Raw genomic sequence first — 21,675 nt, 5'->3', positions numbered from 1 at the left:
TTTTTATTTACCACATAATTGGCGCCCGAACAGGGACCCCTCCCCCACCTTACGCGCCGGCGGTGCGTTGCAGGCCTGGTCCCTGCCACAGCCGTGACGGACAACTACGCGTACCCGCAGGATTTCCTGTATCTCCCTCAGGCCAACGGAGGTGACTGAGGCTGCGATCGACACCCAGACGAGGCGGTGAGGAGTGCGGAGGATCCCGACCAGAGCCCAGCCGAGAGAGCAAGGTCCGAGGTGTTCAGAGGCCCACCAGTTCCGAAGTTCCGAAGTTCCGAAGTACCTACGTCACGAGCCGAGTCGAGTCCAGTCCGGTCCAGTCCAGTGTCGAGTTTCCGAGGCCTTCCGTTCCGTGCTTCCCGGTGAGTACCGTTGCTGGGGACGCATCTAGACGGGTGCATTAATTTGTGTCCGGTCAAGACGGGTTTGGGTACACAGACCCGGTCTGCACTGTTTAGCAGTGTATCTGTACTGTTTAGCAGTATATCAAGTATTCAGCTATCAAGTTATTGTTCGTTTTCCGAAATGTTTTAATGTGTTTCAATGTCGTGGTATGAGTGATTGTTTGATTTTCATTACTGTGTTTATTGTATTAGTGGTGGCCAAATCCGAGTAAGTATCAAGTATCAAGTATCACGGCTCAAAATGCCGCTGTTTTCTAAACTGAAACAGATAGGAACTAGAAAAGGGATACTCGAGGAAGCTGTTCCCATCCCACCCAGGGACACTCCAGGATATTTTATGTACCACAAGCACGGCTTAGACGCTGTATTATATCTCGACTTGTGGGTGGATTACACCAAGGATTTAGCAGAGAATCAGAGATGGCCCGCTACAGGGACATGGGATGCCGAGTGCATCATGAGAGTAGAGGAAGCATTATGGAAAAAGAAAGCCAGACAGTCACAAAAAGATGCCATTGAACTATGGCGTAAGGAATCACACAGACGGACAGAGAAAGCACTCAGAAAAGCAGAGAAAAGTAGAGAGGATTCTGAAAAGGCCAAAGAGAAAGAACTACTAGAAGAAGGAGAACGAGTTAGAATGGAACAACACGATAGACGGAGTAATGCCATTATAACAGGATTGTATCCAGTCCTGGCCGAGGGCCTGCCCAAGGCGACCCCGAAAGTACCAAAAGATCTGCCCCCTCCATTGGTTCCGACTAAATTACGTCACAAGACCGCAGCAGACATTTTTATTTCATCCTACTTGGATGATGTAGCTCCCGCATATGCTAGTATGCCTGCCCGTGTGCCACCTGCTGACGGTAACCCGCCTCCTGATCTTCAGCCCCCAGGTCCGCAGCAGCAAACCCCTCCCGGTCTGCTTCCTCCACCCTTACCTGCACCCCCTATTAATCCGCATAATCCTTTTGGGCCTGGTGCGGATCAGGCCCCAACTCAGTTACAGCAGGTACCGACCCTACAGCCAGGTTATGGTCAAGCCTCCGCTTCAGGAGGTGCTACCGGAGGTTATCAAACACCCCCACCGTTACACCGAGTGACAATGAGAGATTTAGCAAAGGCTCGGACACCTAAGGGTGCACCGGCAGAACAGCTTAGAAGAGAACTTACAGATTGTAGATATGACCCAGTGCCCGGTACAACAGGACCCTTGTTGCTAGCGTCCCTACGTTTGCGACGTGTTACAGATTATCTGATGTTACTACCAGGTATGCCAGAACATCTAGACAAATTGTATTATTTCATTAGAACAGGAGAAGGAATGGAGTGTGTTGCCGAAGCCATGTCACGCCAGAAAGTAGAGAACAAAGGTTTAATAATGCGATTTATGGTTAATTGTTTAATAAGAGAACAAGATCAGGCAGGTTTTCCGCAAAATGAAATGGATAGACTGCATAGATGGAGCCAGAATATCGCGGATGGTAAACATGAGAAGGAGAACAGTGTACATATTATGGTTAGAAAGATCCGCAAAGAAATAATCGATATACATGCCCGGCGGGCCTCTGAAGAACATCTCGAATCAGACGGTCCGACTTCCTCGCAGGAGGAGGATGATACAGAGAATGTAGCAGAAACTTCGCAACAGTCAGACAAAAAGATGATAGGATATGTAGGGAGAGGGAAATTCCCTAGACCGCATCCCTTTGATAGGCCCTTCGACAGACCCATTCGTAAACAAGAAACGTGTGTAAACCAGAAACATTACCTCTGTCCAATACCAGAAACATTCCACTCTGTTATGTCAAATCCGAAGACTCCTGAACATTTATTTCAGGCTACCGATAAAGTACTTCAAGAGCGAATGGGGTACCATGTACTCAATTCCATGGATGAACAAGAACTAGCCAGGTCAGCAGTACAATGGGCTGACAATTCTGATAAATATAATGATGACGCAGTAGCGCAAACATTTTTGAATCTTTCCCCAGACTAACAGCGACTAGCTGGTATGTACATGATACGGCATCTCCTTATTCTGTATAAAAGCCAACATTCTGATCCAGGTCCCCTACCTGATGTATTAATAGAGTTACTCATGAATAAATGGAGAGGCCTGGGTACCGATTTGATTAAAGTAATTCTAGAACATCGACACAAATATAGTGCCTTCCTGAATCCACAGTTTGTTTCAGCTCCACCCCCAGAAAGAAAAATGTTTTACATAGACAGACAAAATCCCTTGCGAGAAGTACATCCAGTCAGGAATGATGATAACACCCTTACACGTGTGTATGTATACACGCCCATAACTAAAATGGAATTGTTAGAAATGAAGAAAATAGTGCCCAGTCATGATAAAGACCCTGCAGGTTTCCACCGTGAAATAAAAGACATGTTACTCATGGGTGATTATACCTATCCCGATATTATGAAAATATTGAAAGTTTTATTGCCTGCCGGTATTTACGAGAAACTCAAAGAAAAAGAATGGGAGGTGGGAGACGCAAAGATTGATTGGGCTGCATTAGAAAATGAAGAATAGACCCGGACCCCAGGTTTAGGTCTTGGGGACAAAACTAAAGCATTACCAGGATTGTTAGTACAAGTATTGCCAAGGTTATTAGCAACTAAAAAGGAGGATTGGGATGCAATCTCAGCCTGTAAACAGAAACCCGATGAAGACACTAGTGATTTTTATTCCCGATTTGAGAAATGTTTTATTATTAATAGTGGCCTGAAAGCAAGTAGCGAGTCATACCCACACCTTTTTGTATCTAAATTAGTCGAGAATTCTCTACCCCAAGTTAAGAATCGTGTACTGAAAGTCGAGAGCACATGGCAAGCAAACACGCCTTCACAAATGTTACAAATGTTACAGTACCACCAGAACAGAATTAGAGAAGAACATGATCACGAACAAAGACGTATGAAAGACACGAAAATGAAAATGCTAGTTGCTCAGTCAGTTCCAGCTGACGGTCAGAAAAAGGGCATGACACAGTCCAATAATTCAGCAGCTCCTGTTAAAGGGATATGCAACTATTGTAAACAGCCAGGTCACTATGTAAATGATTGTGCAGTTTTGAAACACAATATATCTACAGGTAAAACTAAGGAAAGACCCCGTCAACCTAGACCAGACCAGGCCCAACAACACGTTCCACAGAATGTACAGCCTATGCATGCTCCACAACAGACAGTACAGACCGTAGCGGTGCCACAGCAACAACCGATTGCCGCCACACAACATGCAACTCAGCAGATGTACCAGTATGCACAAACTGATTATCCCGATTATCAGCGATACACATGAAACAGCCTAGAGAGGGAGGTTGGCTTGCCTCTTATTGAGGTTCCTGTAGATCAAGAGGGCCCTTATGTACATAGTCAAGTATTAGGAAAAGATAGAAAGTTTTTGATTGACACAGGGGCAAGCAGAACAACAATCAGTCACGACAAGGTTCCAGGGGCACCCCTCTCAGGCTCAGAGAATGTTTCCCTTGGATTTTCAGGCAAGCCTATTGTAAATGAAGTATCGAAACCAGTACCACTTTTAGTTGGTCCATTGTCTCGCACTACAGACTTATTGCTCACGAAATCATGTCCAGAAAACTTGTTGGGTATCAAAACACTGAAAGCTCTAGGAGCTGTGATTTGCTGTTCTCTGGAAGGAGTAAGATTGTTTTTGCGTGACTTTAAAGGTCACTATGTGTTGAGAGATATTGATCCCAGATTACAGAATGTTCTTGCACATTTATGGGCACAAGGCCCCACTGATGTAGGTTGTATGCACATCACTCCATATCGTGTCACACTCAAACCAGGAGTAGTACTACCACGAATCCGACAATACAAGTTACCCCCAGATGCTGTAGTGGCTTTACTGAAAATCATTGACGAGCTCATTGCACAAGGAGTGGTTGTAGAAACCGACTCGAATCTATGTAATTCCCCTATCATTCCAATTCTTAAACGTACTGATCCAAATGCACCTCCAGTTTATCGATTAGTGATCGATTTACGAGAATTGAATAAATGCATTGTCCCACAGTACCCTGTGGTTCCAGACATCTCTTCATTATTGACAGCTATTGATTCAGAGGCAACGTTCTTTACTGTAATTGATCTGAAGAACGCCTTCTTTAGTGTCCCAATCGACCCGGAAAGCCAATATCTTTTCGGATTCTGTTTAAATGGCCGAAGCTTCAAATTTGCACGCGCACCTCAAGGATTCACAGAAAGCCCCAGCATCTATAGCCAAGCACTGAAAAGACAACTTGACAGTATTCACATGCCTGACAACACTGCCCTACTTCAGTATGTCGATGATCTATTGATCACCGCCCGAAGTGAACCAGAATGTGAGCAAGCATCACTGACGGTTTTGCATTTCTTGGCTGACAAGGGACACAAGGTGTCTCCTTCGAAGCTGCAATTCTGTGTTCAGCAAGTGGTTTACCTTGGGCACTTGCTGTCCAAAGGGGGGAGACAGCTAACGCCTGACCGTATCCAGTTAATTGTAAACATGACACAACCCAAGACACAAAAGGAGGTACGGGCCTTTATAGGCCTCACTTCTTACTGTAGACAATGGATTCCTCAGTATGCATTTCTAGCAAAGCCACTCATACAGTTGACAACCCAGGAGGCAGCGACATCGACTGTCCTCCCTTGGACTCAGGAACATACACAAGCTTTTGACGAATTAAAGAAAGCCTTATGTCAAGCACCTGTTTTAGCGACACCATGTTACAGTAAGCCTTTTACACTTTTTGTCACAGAACGTGAAGGTACCGCATTGTCAGTACTCACTCAGGATCAAGCAGGTTCATACAAACCGTGTGCTTATTTTTCTAGTACATTAGACCCAGTAGCCCAGGCTTTGCCTGCGTGCTTGAAATCAGTTGCAGCAACAGCTCTAGCAATCAGACAAAGTGATTCCATAGTGTTAGGACACCAATTGACAGTACAAGTTCCACATTCCGTGGAAGTTCTTTTAAACTGAACACAGACTCAGCACTTGACTATAGCACGACTGACAGGTTATGAATTGACATTGTTTCAGCCACACATAGAAATCAGACGTTGCAATACATTGAACCCTGCTACACTTCTGCCATTAAGTGAGACAGACCCTTTGGCACATGATTGTATTGAAGTCATTACCATCACGACGAAACCCAGACAAGACTTGACAGACACTGCATTACCAGATCCAGACCTGACACTTTATGTGGATGGGTCATGTATGAGAACAAGTACAGGAGAGTTAGTGGCCGCATATGCAGTCACGACAGAAACTGAAGTCATAGAAACGAATTGTATTGACACCCTGTCAGCCCAAGCAGCAGAGCTCACCGCTCTGACTCAAGCCTGTATTCGAGCAAAGAACAAGAGAGTTAACATATACACAGATTCACGTTATGCTTTCGGAGTCGTACACGACTTCGGTGTACTCTGGCGAGAGAGAGGTTTCTTGACCTCTCACGGAGCCAAGATCCAACACGGTCCCCTCATTCAGGCTCTGTTAGACGCAATACATTTGCCTACAGCGATATCCATCATGAAGTGCAAGGCACATACAAAAGTCACAGATACCATTTCCCAGGGTAACGACCTGGCAGACCGAACAGCCAAGCATACAGCTCAGACTCAAACTCACGCAACTGACCTGACAAAGACAATAGTCTCGACACCAACACATTGCATGACAGTTAGGGATCCCGCCCTAGATGTAATTGACATACAGACACATGCTACACCAGACGAAATCAAGAAATGGATTGAACTAGGAGGGATTCAGACAGAGCAGGGATGGATGACGAAGGGGAAAGCCACATGGTTTCTCCCCGACTCTATGGTTCAAGTTATCATTAACACAGTACACAGTCCTGCACATTTAGGAGAAAAAGCCATGTTGGACAGTATTCAAAACCTTTGGTTCAATAAACATTTACGAGCAGCAGCCAAACAGAAAGTGCGTACTTGCATGATTTGTTGTCAGTTCAACCCAGGTAAAAGCATTCCCGTAGAGCAAGGTGGATTTCATCCTCCCGATCATCCTTTCGAAGTCCTCCAGATGGATTATATCCAGATGGAACGTTGTCGAGGATTCAAATATGTCCTCGTAGTTGTATGTGCACTCTCCCGTTGGACAGAAGCATATCCAGTCCCAGATTACACTGCTCCGACCACTGCCAAACAGTTGGTTCGTGAATTCTTCCCCAGGTATGGCTTGCCCAGTATCGTATACTCAGATAACGGTCAGCCATTCTCGTCCGAGCTTATGAAGCAGGTATCACTCCTGCTAGGTTATCAATGGAAATTCCACTGTGTCCGACATCCCGAGGCAGCAGGTCTTGTGGAACGTCATAATCACACTCTGAAAATTCGTCTTGCCAAGATCTGTAGAGAGAAAGGCGTTGACTGGATAGTAGCTTTACCAGTTGCACTCTTTTACATGAGAATGATAGCGCATTCTAGAACAGGGCTATCCCCGTATGAGGTGGTCTTTGGTAGGCCACCGAATATGTGGGGGACGCCTCTGCCTCGTAAAATTACTGATGTTGACTGTACTATGCTGACAGATTACCTTGCCTCCTTGATGTCTGCACTACAATCATGTCGTTCACAGGTAGCTGCAGCCTTTCCCGACAACACCGAGGTGAAGCCACACGAGATTGTTCCGGGGGACCTGGTGCTCGTGAGGAACTTTGACAGGAGGAGTCCGCTGGAGCCCCGTTGGCAGGCGCCGAAGCTCGTGTTATTAACAACAAGGACCGCGGTCAAGGTGGAGGGCCGCAAGGGTTGGCTCCACTCGAGTCATGTAAAGAGACACTATGGACTACAGCCAAAAGTAGACTCCCAGCCCTGCCCCCCTCCAGAGACTGACACCAAACTTCCCCTGGCAGAGAAAACTCCTTCCCAGGAATTTCGCATGAAGTTGAGGTCTAGCAAGTCAGACAGTTTAATTGTTTAAGTCCTCCCCTAGGTGAATCGGTTAGACAAGTTTCTGACATGTATCCGCTAAACCCCAATAGAGAGAGAGATAGACAGAGACAGATCAAGAAACATGAATATTGTAAATCTCTCCGTAGTCACTGCATAGTGACATTATTGATTATGTTTTTTCTGAGTCTTTTGATTATTGCTGCAAGTATACTGTTACACATATATTTTCCTATTTTCAAACGTGCACATGCTTCTTCAAATGTCACTGCCGAACATACTTTCAGTGAACTGCCCCCGCACGAGTTATCTTACCGACTTGCGCTGCGCAACAATACATTCATTAGTATGTTACATCATTCCCATCAGACCAGCAATGCTACCAATTGTTGGATATGTGGCCGACTCCCTCCCTATCAGAAGTACAAGGGAGTTCTGCCCCTCTTTCCGTACCCGTTCACACACAATGGTTCCTGTGGTGCATGGTTTAGTTTAATGAACTCTTTAGATTCTGATTCCGTAGTTTACCAGGGCAATTGGGTATGGGGAAATCTGAACACAGTTCTACATAAAGTATGTTTCCCTGACAAGGAGGGTCTTCCCCAAAGGACAGGGACTGATCTAGAAAACGAAGTATATGGATTAGGTAACTTTACACTTAACCTCATGATTCTGAATGTCCAGTCCGAAGCCGAACCAGTCTTACCCGCTATGTCCGTATTACCAGTCAAAGGTGAATTATGTGTCAGAAAGAATGGTTCAGTACACCTGGGTCATAGTAAATGTACTACTGTGATCGAATTCAGTGATAAAGGCAAGTCTACATTTAAAGCTTCCCGTCATTCCTATTTTATTTGTGGTCATACAGCATATATACGCTTACCTCTAGATTGGGATGGTACTTGTTACATTGCATTCCTTCTGCCACCTGTTTTCCTAGCCCCTCCTGATTATCATAGGGACTCCCATCTAGTACACATTAGACCCAAGAGAGATCTCCCGATTGTCGACTACACTGAAACGGCATGGGAGCAGTATACAGACTTCAATAAAGGTTTCTTTCCCTATCTAGGTGCTGTCTTTAATAGTAAACTGATACGTAAATTAACCAGAACCCTCGAAGCAGTAGTGAATGAAACTACTTCCGCCCTAGGCAACTTAACAGAGAAGCAGTCTGCTATGCGGATTGTTGTTCTTCAAAATCGTCTTGTCCTTGACGTCATCCTGGCCGATAGGGGCAGAGCCTGTAGAGTCATCGGATCGAGTTGCTGTGTTTTCATTCCAGAAAACGCACCATCAGTATATAGAGCCATAACCCGTCTCCACAAGATTGCAAGTCAGATACACCAGAATCCAGGCACCTGGACTTGGTCCGGTTGGTTCTGGAGCGTACTATCAGCCTGGGGATGGAAAGTCCTATCCTTCCTCGGAATAGCCCTTCTCATAGTATTCAGTTGTTGCCTATGTTTACAATGTGGGCCAGCAATTTGCGGTTTGTGCGCTACATCATGTATTCCCCATTCAAGTCCACGTCCAAAATCCCGCCAGAAGAAAGAAGAGCAAATGATGTTATATGAACAAATTGATAGACTAATGAAGATCGATATATCATGAAGGGTCCGTAGGGGACAAGGAGGGAATGAGGTAATATGAATTTTTATGGTCAATTGTGTCCCCTAACGTAGACCCCAACGGCTCCATGTACGTGCTTCAAGTACATGTATGTTCCCTCCGCAACCAGCTATGAAGACGCAAATACATTTGCGTCCAACGTTAACATGTCCTCTTTCAGATCCACCAAGAATGGGTCGAATATTCAGTTCCTAAGTATGCCGTGCCACCGTCTTTACATGGTGCACTTTCACGTTTTTCTGGCTCTGGCGAGTTAGGCCCTGATTCCTGCCATCGAGCCCTTCCTGCTTTTTGTCTCTAAAAAGCTGCAACCTGGATCTGCATCCATGACCCTTACCCCACTCCCTGCGCGGCTAGCGGTGCCTGGCTCGGCCTGCTTGCCTGCCAAGACTGTATTTTGCCTTCAAGTTATCTGCTCCGCTCCTCGAAAATACATTCCTGTCTAGTGTTTTAGGAAAACATCTCCCCAGCTGCAGAGCAAAGGGCCCGGCCTTTCTGTCTCCGTGCAAGTAATTCATTGCTCCCGTTACCATGGTAGGCCCATGGCCCCCTCGTATTACACGTAGACACGTAGTCACATATGCACGCACTAGCAGTCAGTATAGAATAGCCTCTGCCCGAGAGACCTTTCCTTCTAGATCATACAGTTCCTCAAACACAAGATATCAGATATGATTTGGGTTTAGGTTGTTCTGACACGCCAGACTTCTGTCTCCACGTATGGTGCTCAATGTCAAGCCCCCTTCACCCTCCAGTTCCACGTCAATCACACGTCATGCTGCTGCGCGCGCATATCTGCCATATATTTCTGCTGACACTGCAGGATTCCTCTATGGATCCACCCACCTGTGACACCTTCATGTGACGTTGTCTAGCACACACCTCTGTACGCCCTCGTGCACGCCTTCTGTTACGCACATGTGTTCTTATCTCTCTTTTCTCTCAGCTGTTACGCCCTCTGTATCCATCACCATTAAATGCATTTACTATATATAATGTATTCTGTTAATAAAGCATTGTCTATCCCTTCCTGAACCTTCGTGGTGATGGAACATGATACCTGGTTCGAACCAATTCCATTTTATGGAATAAAACCCTTATAAACTCAGATGCCACGGACTCTGCCTCTCATTTTTGATTGAGTTATTCTTATTGACCTTTACTGCATAGAAATTCAGTATAGGTAATTTTTATTTACCACACAGTGATAGAATATTGATGGCAGCACCCCCATTCTGAGAAATTTTGTACCACCACCGTTTTTACTAGGACTCCTTGTGATGTATTGTTCACCAGCCAATCCCCTCCAGAGGCTGGCTTTTTACCCTCTTATTTCAATGAGAACATTACTTCTTATGCCCTACAAAACGCTTCATGTATTTATTTTTTAAAGTAGGGACCAAGTTAATAAAACACTTACAGTTCGAAGGGTTCGCGAAGATGCACATATTTCAATGTTCTTTGGGAAAATCCTGTTACTATAAGGATGAGCTAGACTTGCACAAACCTGAAAGAGAGGGCAAACGTGACTAACTATAGCACATTACAAAATAACAGATCATACACAAGTGCAGAAATAAATTAAATGTTCAGATTAGCTTTATTCGATTTTTTATTTAAAATCATAAAAGCAACAGTAAAGCATAGATAAATACATCAAAATTTCATTACATATCAATTGTTAAAAGCATGATTAAATTAATAAAACAAGTCAGCTAATCAATATAGAACAATTCCCAGTCAAAAGAAGCACATATAGAAATAAGGAAGAATCGTACATTAAGTGCAAATTAGTGGAGTAGGGATCTAGGGAAAATCATCAAGCAGTGGTCTATGAAGGTTCGAATCTGTTGGCAGCTAGTAAGCTAGAGGCAATTAGATGCACGTCCCCCGCCCCAAACATTGTAGTTCTTTACTGCTGTTCTTGGTAATTGGGTAGGTGGAATGCTCGGATAAAAGTCATGTAAGTCCCAGATACGAATTGGGCCATCCCCCTCTTTATACTTACAGGATCGTAAATAAGGGACTATTTTCCTGTGCTTGAATCTAATTAGCACCAAGTCCCCTGGGATGGCTTTTGGCAAAGTGCCCAACCACCCCACCCTCCTAACGCTTAGGATCCCCCCATCTAGGTCAGGTGGGAGGGGTCTATTGGTCTGTAACCAAAACATAGCCTTATGTAATAGATCTTGACGTGTTTCAAGTTTTCTGTGAGTTAGTGGTGGGATCCCATAGACAACGGTCACATAAGGGGCGGCTTCAGGGGGTAAATTAATTCGTGGCTTTCACCCAACACCAACACGAGAAGGGACGCTTCCCAGAACCCCAAACGCAATCCGGCACGAATCGCCTATCATGCGCATTCGCTAAGAACAACCTATCTGTTTATTCTACAAATGCTACGAGCTGGCTCCATCTAGCGCGACAATGAGGAGTTACGTTTTTGAGAACCCCGCCCGAGTTTTGGCATATGTTACAAACTAAGTGCAACAGCCGACCATCATTATTTCGTCCTAACGCGCCTTTCGTGAAGGACCTAATTACTGAATACATTGCAGTTTTATAAATAAGGGTACAATCGTTAGGCTCGTGTGGCGACCTTCTGTGCCTCCTCAGCTGGATACAGACATCCATGCCATTATATCAGGTTGAGTGAACATCTTACTGAGAGTGTTGCAGATTTACAAGATTTTATAAATATCACGGATCCAACAACAATAAGAAATATCCACTATTTGCTAAGCGTTTTACTATCGTACTTACTGGATCAGATTCGTCGGTGTCTTGCTGATTATGCGCAGACATAAAAGATAAATTTATCTCCACAAGGGTATTCGTCATAACCCTACAGAGCAGCGTAAAACAAATATCTATTAGTTGCACTAGCTAACCAGAATATCAATTATAGAAGAGATTCACGCCCACCTTTTCTTTGTTATGTATATGTCCTATTGCAAATGACGGACTCCTGAAGAAGGCAAATGCCGAAACGCGCGTAGAGATTCCATCCACCGCTTTGCTTACTCCAATAGCCCTGCGTACCATCAATGTCATTTGAATATTTGGTTTTCCTGTTTTGTCTGTTATTAGCTTTTTCCATTCATGTTTCACTATTGATTAGTTGTTTTTTTACACTATTGTTATATTCACATATGTTTGTCATTCTAAATGAATATGAATAGATAAATATGAAATATGTATCAGAACACAAGAAAATGATCAAAATAAAACAAAAATATATTTTTACATAATCACTATAGTTATGATCTTTGTTTATGTATGATTAGAATCAGTCACGTATCAGACTAGTTTCCTAGGTCGTTTTTGGCATATTTAATCAGCTCACTATTAGGTACGTTACAAATATAGTTCTTAATATTCCCTACATTTAGTGAGTCCACCAATAGTAGGGGTCCCCTTCTTTCGAAATTGTGGCATTCTAACAGGTTCAGGTTTAGCCTCAATATGGTTTGGTTGTACAAACGGTATGGTTTGAGAATGCACATTCCTGCGGGAATTCAGTTTGGGTTTTTCCGGGACAGTGAGGGGAATAGGAGGGTCTGATAATACTGGTTTGGTTCTTGATGGAATGTGTGTTTTGATTATAAGTTCAATGCTAGATATCCTGTCCCCCAGATCGTTAATTTTTGCCACCAGTGGTGAAATTAGAGAGGTTAATAAATGCTCAAGCTGGGCCAATAAAGTTGATTGAGGGGATGATGGGCGGTTTTCCATTTTTCCCTGCTCCATATCCCCCGACACAGAGCTAAGGTTGGAGTGGGGCTGAGAGGGACTGGAGCATAGTTTTTGAGTTTTGGCTGGCTTCCCGTTGACAATGGCATCATCGTTCTTTCTCTTAGTGTTGAGCCCACCCGGTAGTGCTTTAGCTGAAGATTGGGGTTTATTAGAGCAAAGGGGTGACATCTGCAGGGTGGTGTTTACATCGTCTGGATTGGTGGCTATGCTTGTAGTGGGTAAAAAGTCAGGGATATATTTAGTTCCACACAGGGCATTGAGCTCCTCCCAGATAGACATGGTATGATGCGAATCGCCAAAGTGGGTCGATAGAAATGGTAAGGGGAATCACAGTACCTCTTTGATAGAAATGACAGGGGGGTGGCCCGTCCCGTCCTCCTTGTGCCTCCGAGGGCCACAGAGGGCCCGCCCTTTGCCTGGGCTTAGCCCGCGCGTGGTCCCGCGACGCGGGGGCTCGCGCTGGCCTTAAGCGCACCTCCGGGGGCGGGGCAGGATGCTGGATGCGCGCCTTCCTGGGCGCAAGGGGTGCTGGGAAGTGTAGTTCCCGATCTACCGCCTCGCTGCGGTGATCGGGAAGCGGCAGGCAGCAAGGTCCGGTGACAACAGGGGAGCAGCGCTCGGGCTGCAACTGTCCACAATCCCCAGAGGTGACCTCCCAGGTCAGTGAATGGATCAAGTTCCCCGCTCCCCCGGGGCTCGCGCTGGCCTTAAGCGCACCTCCGGGGGCGGGGCAGGATGCTGGATGCGCGCCTTCCTGGGCGCAAGGGGTGCTGGGAAGTGTAGTTCCCGATCTACCGCCTTGCTGCGGTGATCGGGAAGCGGCAGGCAGCAAGGTCCGGTGACAACAGGGGAGCAGCGCTCCGGCTGCAACTGTCCACAATCCCCAAAGGTGACCTCCCAGGTCAGTGAATGGATCAAGTCCCCCGCTCCCCCGGGGCTCGCGCTGGCCTTGAGCGCACCTCCGGGGGCGGGGCAGGATGCTGGATGCGCGCCTACCTGGGCGCAAGGGGTGCTGGGAAGAGTAGTTCCCGATCTAACGCCTTGCTGCGGTGATCGGGAAGCGGCAGGCAGCAAGGTCCGGTGACAACAGGGGAGCAGCGCTCGGGCTGCAACTGTCCACAATCCCCAAAGATGACCTCCCAGGTCAGTGAATGGATCAAGTCAATTAAATGTTGATTTTAAACATGTTACAATACCTCATTATCTTGAACTTTACTGAAATATTAAAATGCATGATGTGAAAAACAGGAAGGAAAACAGTGTTAAGCATTAGCAGGTAAGTACTAGACTTACAATCCCAGTCTTCGGGCATTTTGACTAACACTGGGCAAGATTCAGTTTCAGGTAGGTATTGCACCATGAGCAGCTCTAGGGAGGCCAGGTGCAGAGGTCACTGAGCCCAATGTAAATCAATGGAGGCTGGGGCCACTTCAAAGAGGCACGGTTTGCAGGTAAGTAACCACGGTTTCAGGGCACAGGCCCTGTGGGTTAAGATCAGCATTGAAGGGCCACAAGGCGGCACCAAAGCTCCAACACCAGTGGCGGCCGGGTGAAGGGTGCAAAAACAGCATCGGGCGCCCAATGCTTTTCAATGGAGGTCATCGTCGCACAAAAAGGCTGCAGGCTTGGACCAGGAGGCTGGCTGAAGGTGACCACTGGCTGGGCAGGTAAGCTGGAGGGCTGGGGGAGGTCAAGGCACTGTTGGTTGAGCTCGCCAAGGCCGGAGGGCTGAGGATGGAGGGTTACTTTTTGGTATCGGATCTTCTGGGTTGAAGTGGTCGCGGTCAGGGGGAAATTGGTGTAGAGGCTGCAGAAGACTTTGTGGGGTCAAGGAGCGGTCAACCACCGATGGAGACGAAGTCAGGACCATCGGGGAGACTTTAATGGACAAGTGAGCCACTTGAACCCGGGCTGTGGACGTCTGGTGCGGAGTGGGCAGGGGTTGCGGATCTGCCGGGAACTGAAATCCTTGGTATTGGAGTTTACTGGACAGGGGGGTTGTCCTCGGGAGATCTGGTCTTTATTGAAGAGTAGAAGACACACAGATGATGGAAACAAGCATTCTGGGACCCGTTTCGGGGAATCACCCCTCATCAGCCAGGCTAGCTGGAATCCAGTGGCACAGGGAGCCCGAGACCCACGTCTGAGCATACCCGGCGCACTTAGGGCGAGAATGCCAAAGATACACAGATGATGGATGGAATGCGGAGCAAATCAGATATTCACCCTCAGTCAAGATATCTGGGTTAAATCCAACCCACTTTAGACCCAGCCACAGCGACGGCTCGTGGAGGGAGTTACGGTGGGGCAGGAGGGCGGGGAGGGGGAGGGGCAGGGCGGAGGTTGCTAAAAACCGGCATATGGATAATTGCAGGTAAGTAAACAATTTAATTAATAAAACGAATTTCGTAGCTCGCACTGCATTGCATTTTGCGATGCAAGGCGCACTACGAAATTCGTTTTATTAATTAAATTGTTTACTTACCTGCAATTATCCATATGCCGGTTTTTAGCAACCTCCGCCCTGCCCCTCCCCCTCCCCGCCCTCCTGCCCCACCGTAACTCCCTCCACGAGCCGTCGCTGCCCAGCCATATGCAAATCAGTCTTGACCCTGCTCCCAATGGAATCAGTGCTGCCGGAACTTCCAGGCCATGTCCCCCTTGTACTGGAAACAAGCATCCTGAGACTGGTTTCTGGGCATAACCCCATATCAGCCAGGCTAGCTTGAATCTGGGTTGAATGTCTGAAAAGTTTCAGCGCTCCATCCAGCATCTCCTTATGTTTGCTTTGTTCACCCTAAATTGGGAGGGTATGCCCAGATGTGGGTCCCTTGCTCATATTGCCACTGGATTCAAGCTAGCCTGGCTGATGAGGTGTGTTACCCCAAACCCAGTCCCAGGATGCTTGTTTCCAGGACAGGGAAGACCTGGCTTGGCAGTTTGGCTTGACTGTTCCCATGATGAACAGGGTCAAGACTGATTTGCACATGTCTGGGTCTGAACTGGAGTGGCAAAGTGAGCTAAAGAACGATGATGGATTCAACCCAGATTTGTGACTGGGGGTGAGTATCTGAAAAGTTTCAGTGCTCCTCCATCATACCCTTGTCTTTGCTTTGTTCGCCCTAATTTAGCAGGGTATTCCCAGACATGGGTCCCTTGCTCACTTTGCCACTGGATTCAAGCTAGCCTGACTGATGAGGGGTGTTACCCCAAAACCGGGACTTGGATGCTTGTTTCCAGCTCAGGGAAGACCTAGCTTGGCAGTTTGGGCTGGACTGCTCTCATGAGGAACAGGGTCAAGACTGATTTGCATATGGCTGGTTCTGACCTGGGGTGGCGAAGTGAGCGAAAGAATGATGATGGATTCAACGCAGATCTGTGACTGGAGATGAGTGTCTGAAAAGTTTCAGTGCTCATCCACCATCTCCTTGTGTTTGCTTGGTTCGTCCTAAGTTGGCAGGGTATGCCCAAACGTAGGTCCCTTGCTCACTTTGCCACTGGATTCAAGCTAGCCTGGCTGATGAGGGGTGTCACCCTGAAACAAGTCACAGGAAGCTTGTTTCAGGTCCAAGGAAGACCTGGCATGGCAGTTTGGGCTGGACTGTTCCCATGAGGAACAGAGCCAAGACTGATTTGCATATGGCTGGGTCTGAGCCGGGGTGGTGAAGTGAGCTAAAGAACGATGGTGGATTCAACCCAGATCTGTGACTATGGGTGAGGGTCTGAAAAGTTTCAGAGCGCCGTCCATCATCTCCTTGTGTTCGCTTTATTGAAGAATGGAAGTCTTCCTGCGGTTCTCGGAAGTTGCTGGCCATGGGACAGGCTTTGTCTTCTTAGCAGGCTCGAGAAACAGGACACAGGCTGATAGGACTGGGGCCAAGGGAGTAAGTGCCTTTTTGCATTGCTGCACAACATCTTCTTCATTCGTCTTCTTCTTAGATTGCAGGAATCTAAGGATCAAGGTTCTGGTCTGCCCCTAATTACTGAATTTAGTGGTGTTACAGGGACTGGCATATGGTAAGCAATGGGCTACTTGTATTTTGGATGACCACACCCTTAAAATACCCTCCCTTTGCAGAGGGGGTATCCCCATAACCTGATTGAGTGGAATCCTTCCATTCAAGATGGAGGATTTCCTAAGGGGGCATTACCTCGGTCCAGGGCACCTTAGGGGTGGCCTGGCAGAGAGGGGACACACCTGTCCTGACTACTAATGTACCCACCGGCCTCGCTGCTAAAAGTGGGGCCCGGTCATGGGGGGCTGGTATCTCCAGTATCTGGAGAGGCCCTGGCTAGCACATCAAAGGGCAGGAAGCCTTTGAGGATCACCTCCCTGAATGCTTTTCCTGCTTGTGGGTAGATGTGAAGCACCTTCACCCTAAGCAGCCTTTATCACTGACCCATGAGAGCACAAAGACTCCCACTTCAGGGGGTAAAAAATGTGTGTGGGTGGCAGGCTAGTTCATACCAGTCAGCTGGACACGAGGGAGTTGGCTATTGTTCAGGGGCAACTCTAAGATGCCCGCTGAGTGCATTTCATGATAAATCCTACACTGGCAGTGTGGGTTTATTATGCAGAGGAGTTTGATACAAACTCCTTGACATTCAGTAAAGCCATCATGGAGCTGGGGAGTATGTAATGACAAACTTCCTGCCCATTGTAATTGTATTGTAATTGCATTTATATAGCACTTACTACCCCTGATGAGGCGTTGAAGTGCTTTTTCGGCGAGTAACACGCTACTCCAGAACCCATAAAGGATTAGTGGTGAATTACTATAGGGAAAATATTAAAATAATTTGAGTGGTGGATATGTCAGTCAGTTATGTGGATTTGAGAAGGATAGTGGAGAGATAGAGAAGGGAAAACGGTTTGCATTTATATAGCGCTTGCTACCGCTGTTGGGGTGTTGAATCGCTTTTTCGGTGTGTAACATGCTACTTCAGAACCCATAAAGGATTAGTGGTGAATTACTATAGTGAAAATATTAAAGGAATTTGAGTGGGGGATATGTTAGTCAGATTATTTGGATTGTGAAGGATAGTGGAGGGATAGAGAAGGGAAAAAAGGTTTGCATTTATATTGCGCTTGCTACCCCTGATGGTGGGTTGAAGTGGTTTTTTTTGCGAGTAGGACGCTACTCTGGAAATCATACAGTGTTAGTGGTGAATTAGTATAGGGAAGTATGAAATTAATTTGAGTGGTGGACGTGTTTGTCTGCTATTTGAATTGAAAAGGATAGTGGAGGGATAGAAGGGAAGAATTTAGAATTATTTATTGTTGTTTGTTTTGGAGCTCATAGGAGTAAAAAAGAGGCTTGGGGTGAGTAAAAGGGACCTAGAGGGGGATGAGTAAAAGGGAGGTGGAGGGGGAAGAGTCAGAGGGAGGGTTTAGAAAGGCTTATTGTGGAAGATTGGAATAAAGTATGAGATGATGCAAAGAGGGGTGGAGTAGAAAGGAGTCTTGAAAGGGTTATTTTGGGGATCATAGTAGTGGTGTGGGGTCTGGGATGAAGGAGAGAATGGAGGTAATGGATATATTGATAGAGGTATAGGGTGAGAAATAGGCAAGTGAATTGGAAAGAGTAGCAGAAAGACGTTTGAGATGAGTCAGAGAGTTGAGCTAGTGGATATATTGAGAGCGGTATCGGGTGAAAAATAGGGTAGTGTATTGGATATGGTGAATTAGAAGAAAAAAGTAATAAATAAGTAATATGGGCATATGCTGGGCACGGGATTACGGGGAAAAAAGCAAGCGTTGTGCCCAATATTTCATTGTTTTTTCTTCCCAGGTTCTGTACTTTCCAGCTCCGGGTGTGCTTGCCACCCGAGGTCAGGCATGGCGCTATTCCCAAGGGCCGGAAGGAGAGCAAGCAGGGGCCATTGTGCAGAAAATGTAATCTCGCCTTAACTTCCGGTGACGCCTGAAGCGCACACTGGAGATTTTCCACTTCTGTTGCGCACAGGCCTCGCGCCACGCACATCCGGACACAAGGCCTGCCTCCATGGAAATAGCAAGAAAGGGACTATCCCTCCCCCTTGAATATGTGGTGATATTTCGCAAACCAACACCCCGCATACCATCACTCCGCAATTTTTATAACGCTGGACTATTACTCTGCAAAGACATCATTTCTAAAACTTTTACAACGCATATGACTTTATCACGCATGCCATTAAAACGCAAATGCATGTGTGGTAAAGTCATATACATTGTAAAAGTACATTATTAAAATATCAAATATTTGTTTATATATATATATATATATATATATATATATATATATATATATATATATATATATATATATATATATATATATATCCACACACTCACTTTTTACCTATTTAGAAGAGCCCTCATGCAGGTAGGTAAAGGAATCTTCGTTTTATTGTGCAAGGAAACAGCGCAGAGGAAAAAAACAAAGTCCAAAGTCATTCATAAACCTGACGCGTTTCATGCTGCATTAGCATTTCCTCAGAGGCTTCAGTTTCAAACACTGTGTGAGGCACCGGTATCTTTTGTAATCCTTAACACCTGCCAGAGTGGGCGCTGGCTCCCCCAGAGCCTGCTGGTATTAGTAGTGCCGTGAATCTTGCTCCAGTGAGCTGCCATTTCACAATGTACAAATTCGAAAATTATTAAAACCCCCGTGGGTCTGGAAAATGTCTCACTCCCTCTGGGCTGCCAGTGACACCTTGCAACACGACCTTCCTGCCCTTCACACTGCTTGTCAAGTAACTGCAGCTCGGTCCACTCACATGTGGCAGGGCTCTTCCACGACCGGTAACAGCCGTCAAAAATCCACACACTCACTTTTTACCTATTTAGAAGAGCCCTCATGCAGGTAGGTAAAGGAATCTTCGTTTTATTGTGCAAGGAAACAGCGCAGAGGAAAAAAACAAAGTCCAAAGTCATTCATAAGCCTGACGCGTTTCATGCTGCATTAGCATTTCCTCAGAGGCTTCAGTTTCAAACACTGTGTGAGGCACCGGTATCTTTTGTAATCCTTAACACCTGCCAGAGTGGGCGTTGGCTCCCCCAGAGCCTGCTGGTATTAGTAGTGCCGTGAATCTTGCTCCAGTGAGCTGCCATTTCACAATGTACAGATTCGAAAATTATTAAAACCCCAGTGGGTCTGGAAAATGTCTAACTCCCTCTGGGCTGCCAGTGACACCTTGCAACACGACCTTCCTGCCCTTCACACTGCTTGTCAAGTAACTGCAGCTCGGTCCACTCACATGTGGCAGGGCTCTTCCACGACCGGTAACAGCCGTCAAAAATCCACACACTCACTTTTTACCTATTTAGAAGAGCCCTCATTCAGGTAGGTAAAGGAATCTTCGTTTTATTGTGCAAGGAAACAGTATAACCTTATTTTGGTTTTTCAGGCACTTGCCGTCACTGTTACTTGTAAATACACTATACCCCTTTAATAATCATAACATTGTAAATAAAAAAAAAACATGCTTTTACCATTCATGCATTTTTGCAACGAATTTCGTTGTAAATGTATGCGTGGTCAAAGCATATAAAATGTAATGCCATGCTTTATAATGGCATTGCGAAGTCATGGTACTTTCGTAATGAAAGTATGCAGAGTGATGGTATGCGGAAAGAAAGTTGCAGAATAATGGGTGTTTACCCTCCCCGGTAAGTACATTGGTGGCCCGGCGGCCCACATCTCCAGCAATATACTCATATTTTTTCAGCACCCATTTGAAAAATGCACAGGTCTCTCTCATGGATGGGCAGCACCGACATACACTTTTAAACACACCTCCGCCACAAGTTCTAGAATTGCGAACTTTAGAGCTGGGGAGCTACGCTCGAATCTCGGCATCAGCTCAACATCCTGTGATTCCAGGCAAATCGCTTTGTCTCCCCATGCCTACCACAAATGAATGTGTTCTTCTGGAATGTAAATTGTGCTCATGCCATGTTGTCGAGTTCACGCTATATAATATTGCAAGGAAAAATAAAGTAGGGAAACTCAAGTTCACACACTACTGAACGTGCACTCTTAAGTGCATCAGCAGTGCACTGTGAATCGGAGCGTTTCACTGGCCTGTCACAGATAAGAAATGCGATCAAAACAAAATCCTACAAAACAATATACCACTTTGGATGGAAAGTCCAACTGCTACTGCAATCCGACGAGTTCTGAGCGCAACATTACTACCCTCCCTCAATTACGCCATACAGGCGTTCCCCAGTAAATTGGGGCAAGACCTCGAAAAAATCAACTGTGCAGCCTACAAAAAGTTATTTTGCCTTCCGTTATGCACAAGGAACACTCTAATACGCTTAGAATTCAATCTTAATCGGCAACCTTTGGAAGAACTAGCAAGCTTAGCAAAATATTACTACCTAACCACCACGCACCAGAGAACTCGATGAAGTTCATTATAAACAAAATATTCAAAAAGCCAGGTAACCCGTGGTCAGCTGGTCTAGCCTCAGCCAAAGAGCTCTTGAATTTAGCGACAGAGAACTGGGACCCCAATACAATAAATACACAACCATCAAAACAGTCATAAAAAAAAGTAAGATCTTGCTCACGAAAACTGGACATTGACGTTTTGACAGTCAGAGGCTTCCATGAGACCCAAAGTTCTCCTCACACTGTAAATGGCCATAAAACACACCTTGTACAGCCGTAGGCAAGCCCTGCAAAGGATTCTGGCTGCAAGATTGCATGCGCTCCCCTTAAAATATTTGTATCCTTCTGTCAAATTAAGTCCAGCAATCACGGAGTGTCGTTTCTGCCACTACAAGCGTGAAACATTGTCTCACATCCAATTATGCTGCCCTGCCCTGTTGTCAGTCCGTAGAATCCATCTAAGGCCCATCCTTTCCAACTGGGAACACGGACTGTAAAAGAGGCAGTTTATCAACTATATTTGCTAGACACTGTGAAACACA

At 46.0% G+C, this 21,675-nt stretch overlaps 1 protein-coding gene across 1 annotated transcript in view; it reads right to left on the bottom strand.

The window, feature by feature from the left end:
- APOLTP (apolipoprotein lipid transfer particle homolog) overlaps positions 1–21,675 on the bottom strand; it is a 1,141,779-nt gene that overhangs the window by 611,465 nt on the left and 508,639 nt on the right. Inside the window, exon 30 of the mRNA XM_086941409.1 lies at positions 10,414–10,500. Coding sequence (XP_086797535.1) covers positions 10,414–10,500 — 87 coding nt within the window. The remainder of the gene's footprint in view (positions 1–10,413; positions 10,501–21,675) is intronic.

The sequence above is a fragment of the Lissotriton vulgaris genome, chromosome 10 (genome assembly GCF_964263255.1).
Source record: "Lissotriton vulgaris chromosome 10, aLisVul1.2, whole genome shotgun sequence".
Classification (NCBI taxonomy): Eukaryota; Metazoa; Chordata; class Amphibia; order Caudata; family Salamandridae; genus Lissotriton; species Lissotriton vulgaris.
The sequence above is the reverse complement of the archived record's forward strand: the minus strand, read 5'-3'. Positions and strand labels throughout refer to the sequence as shown.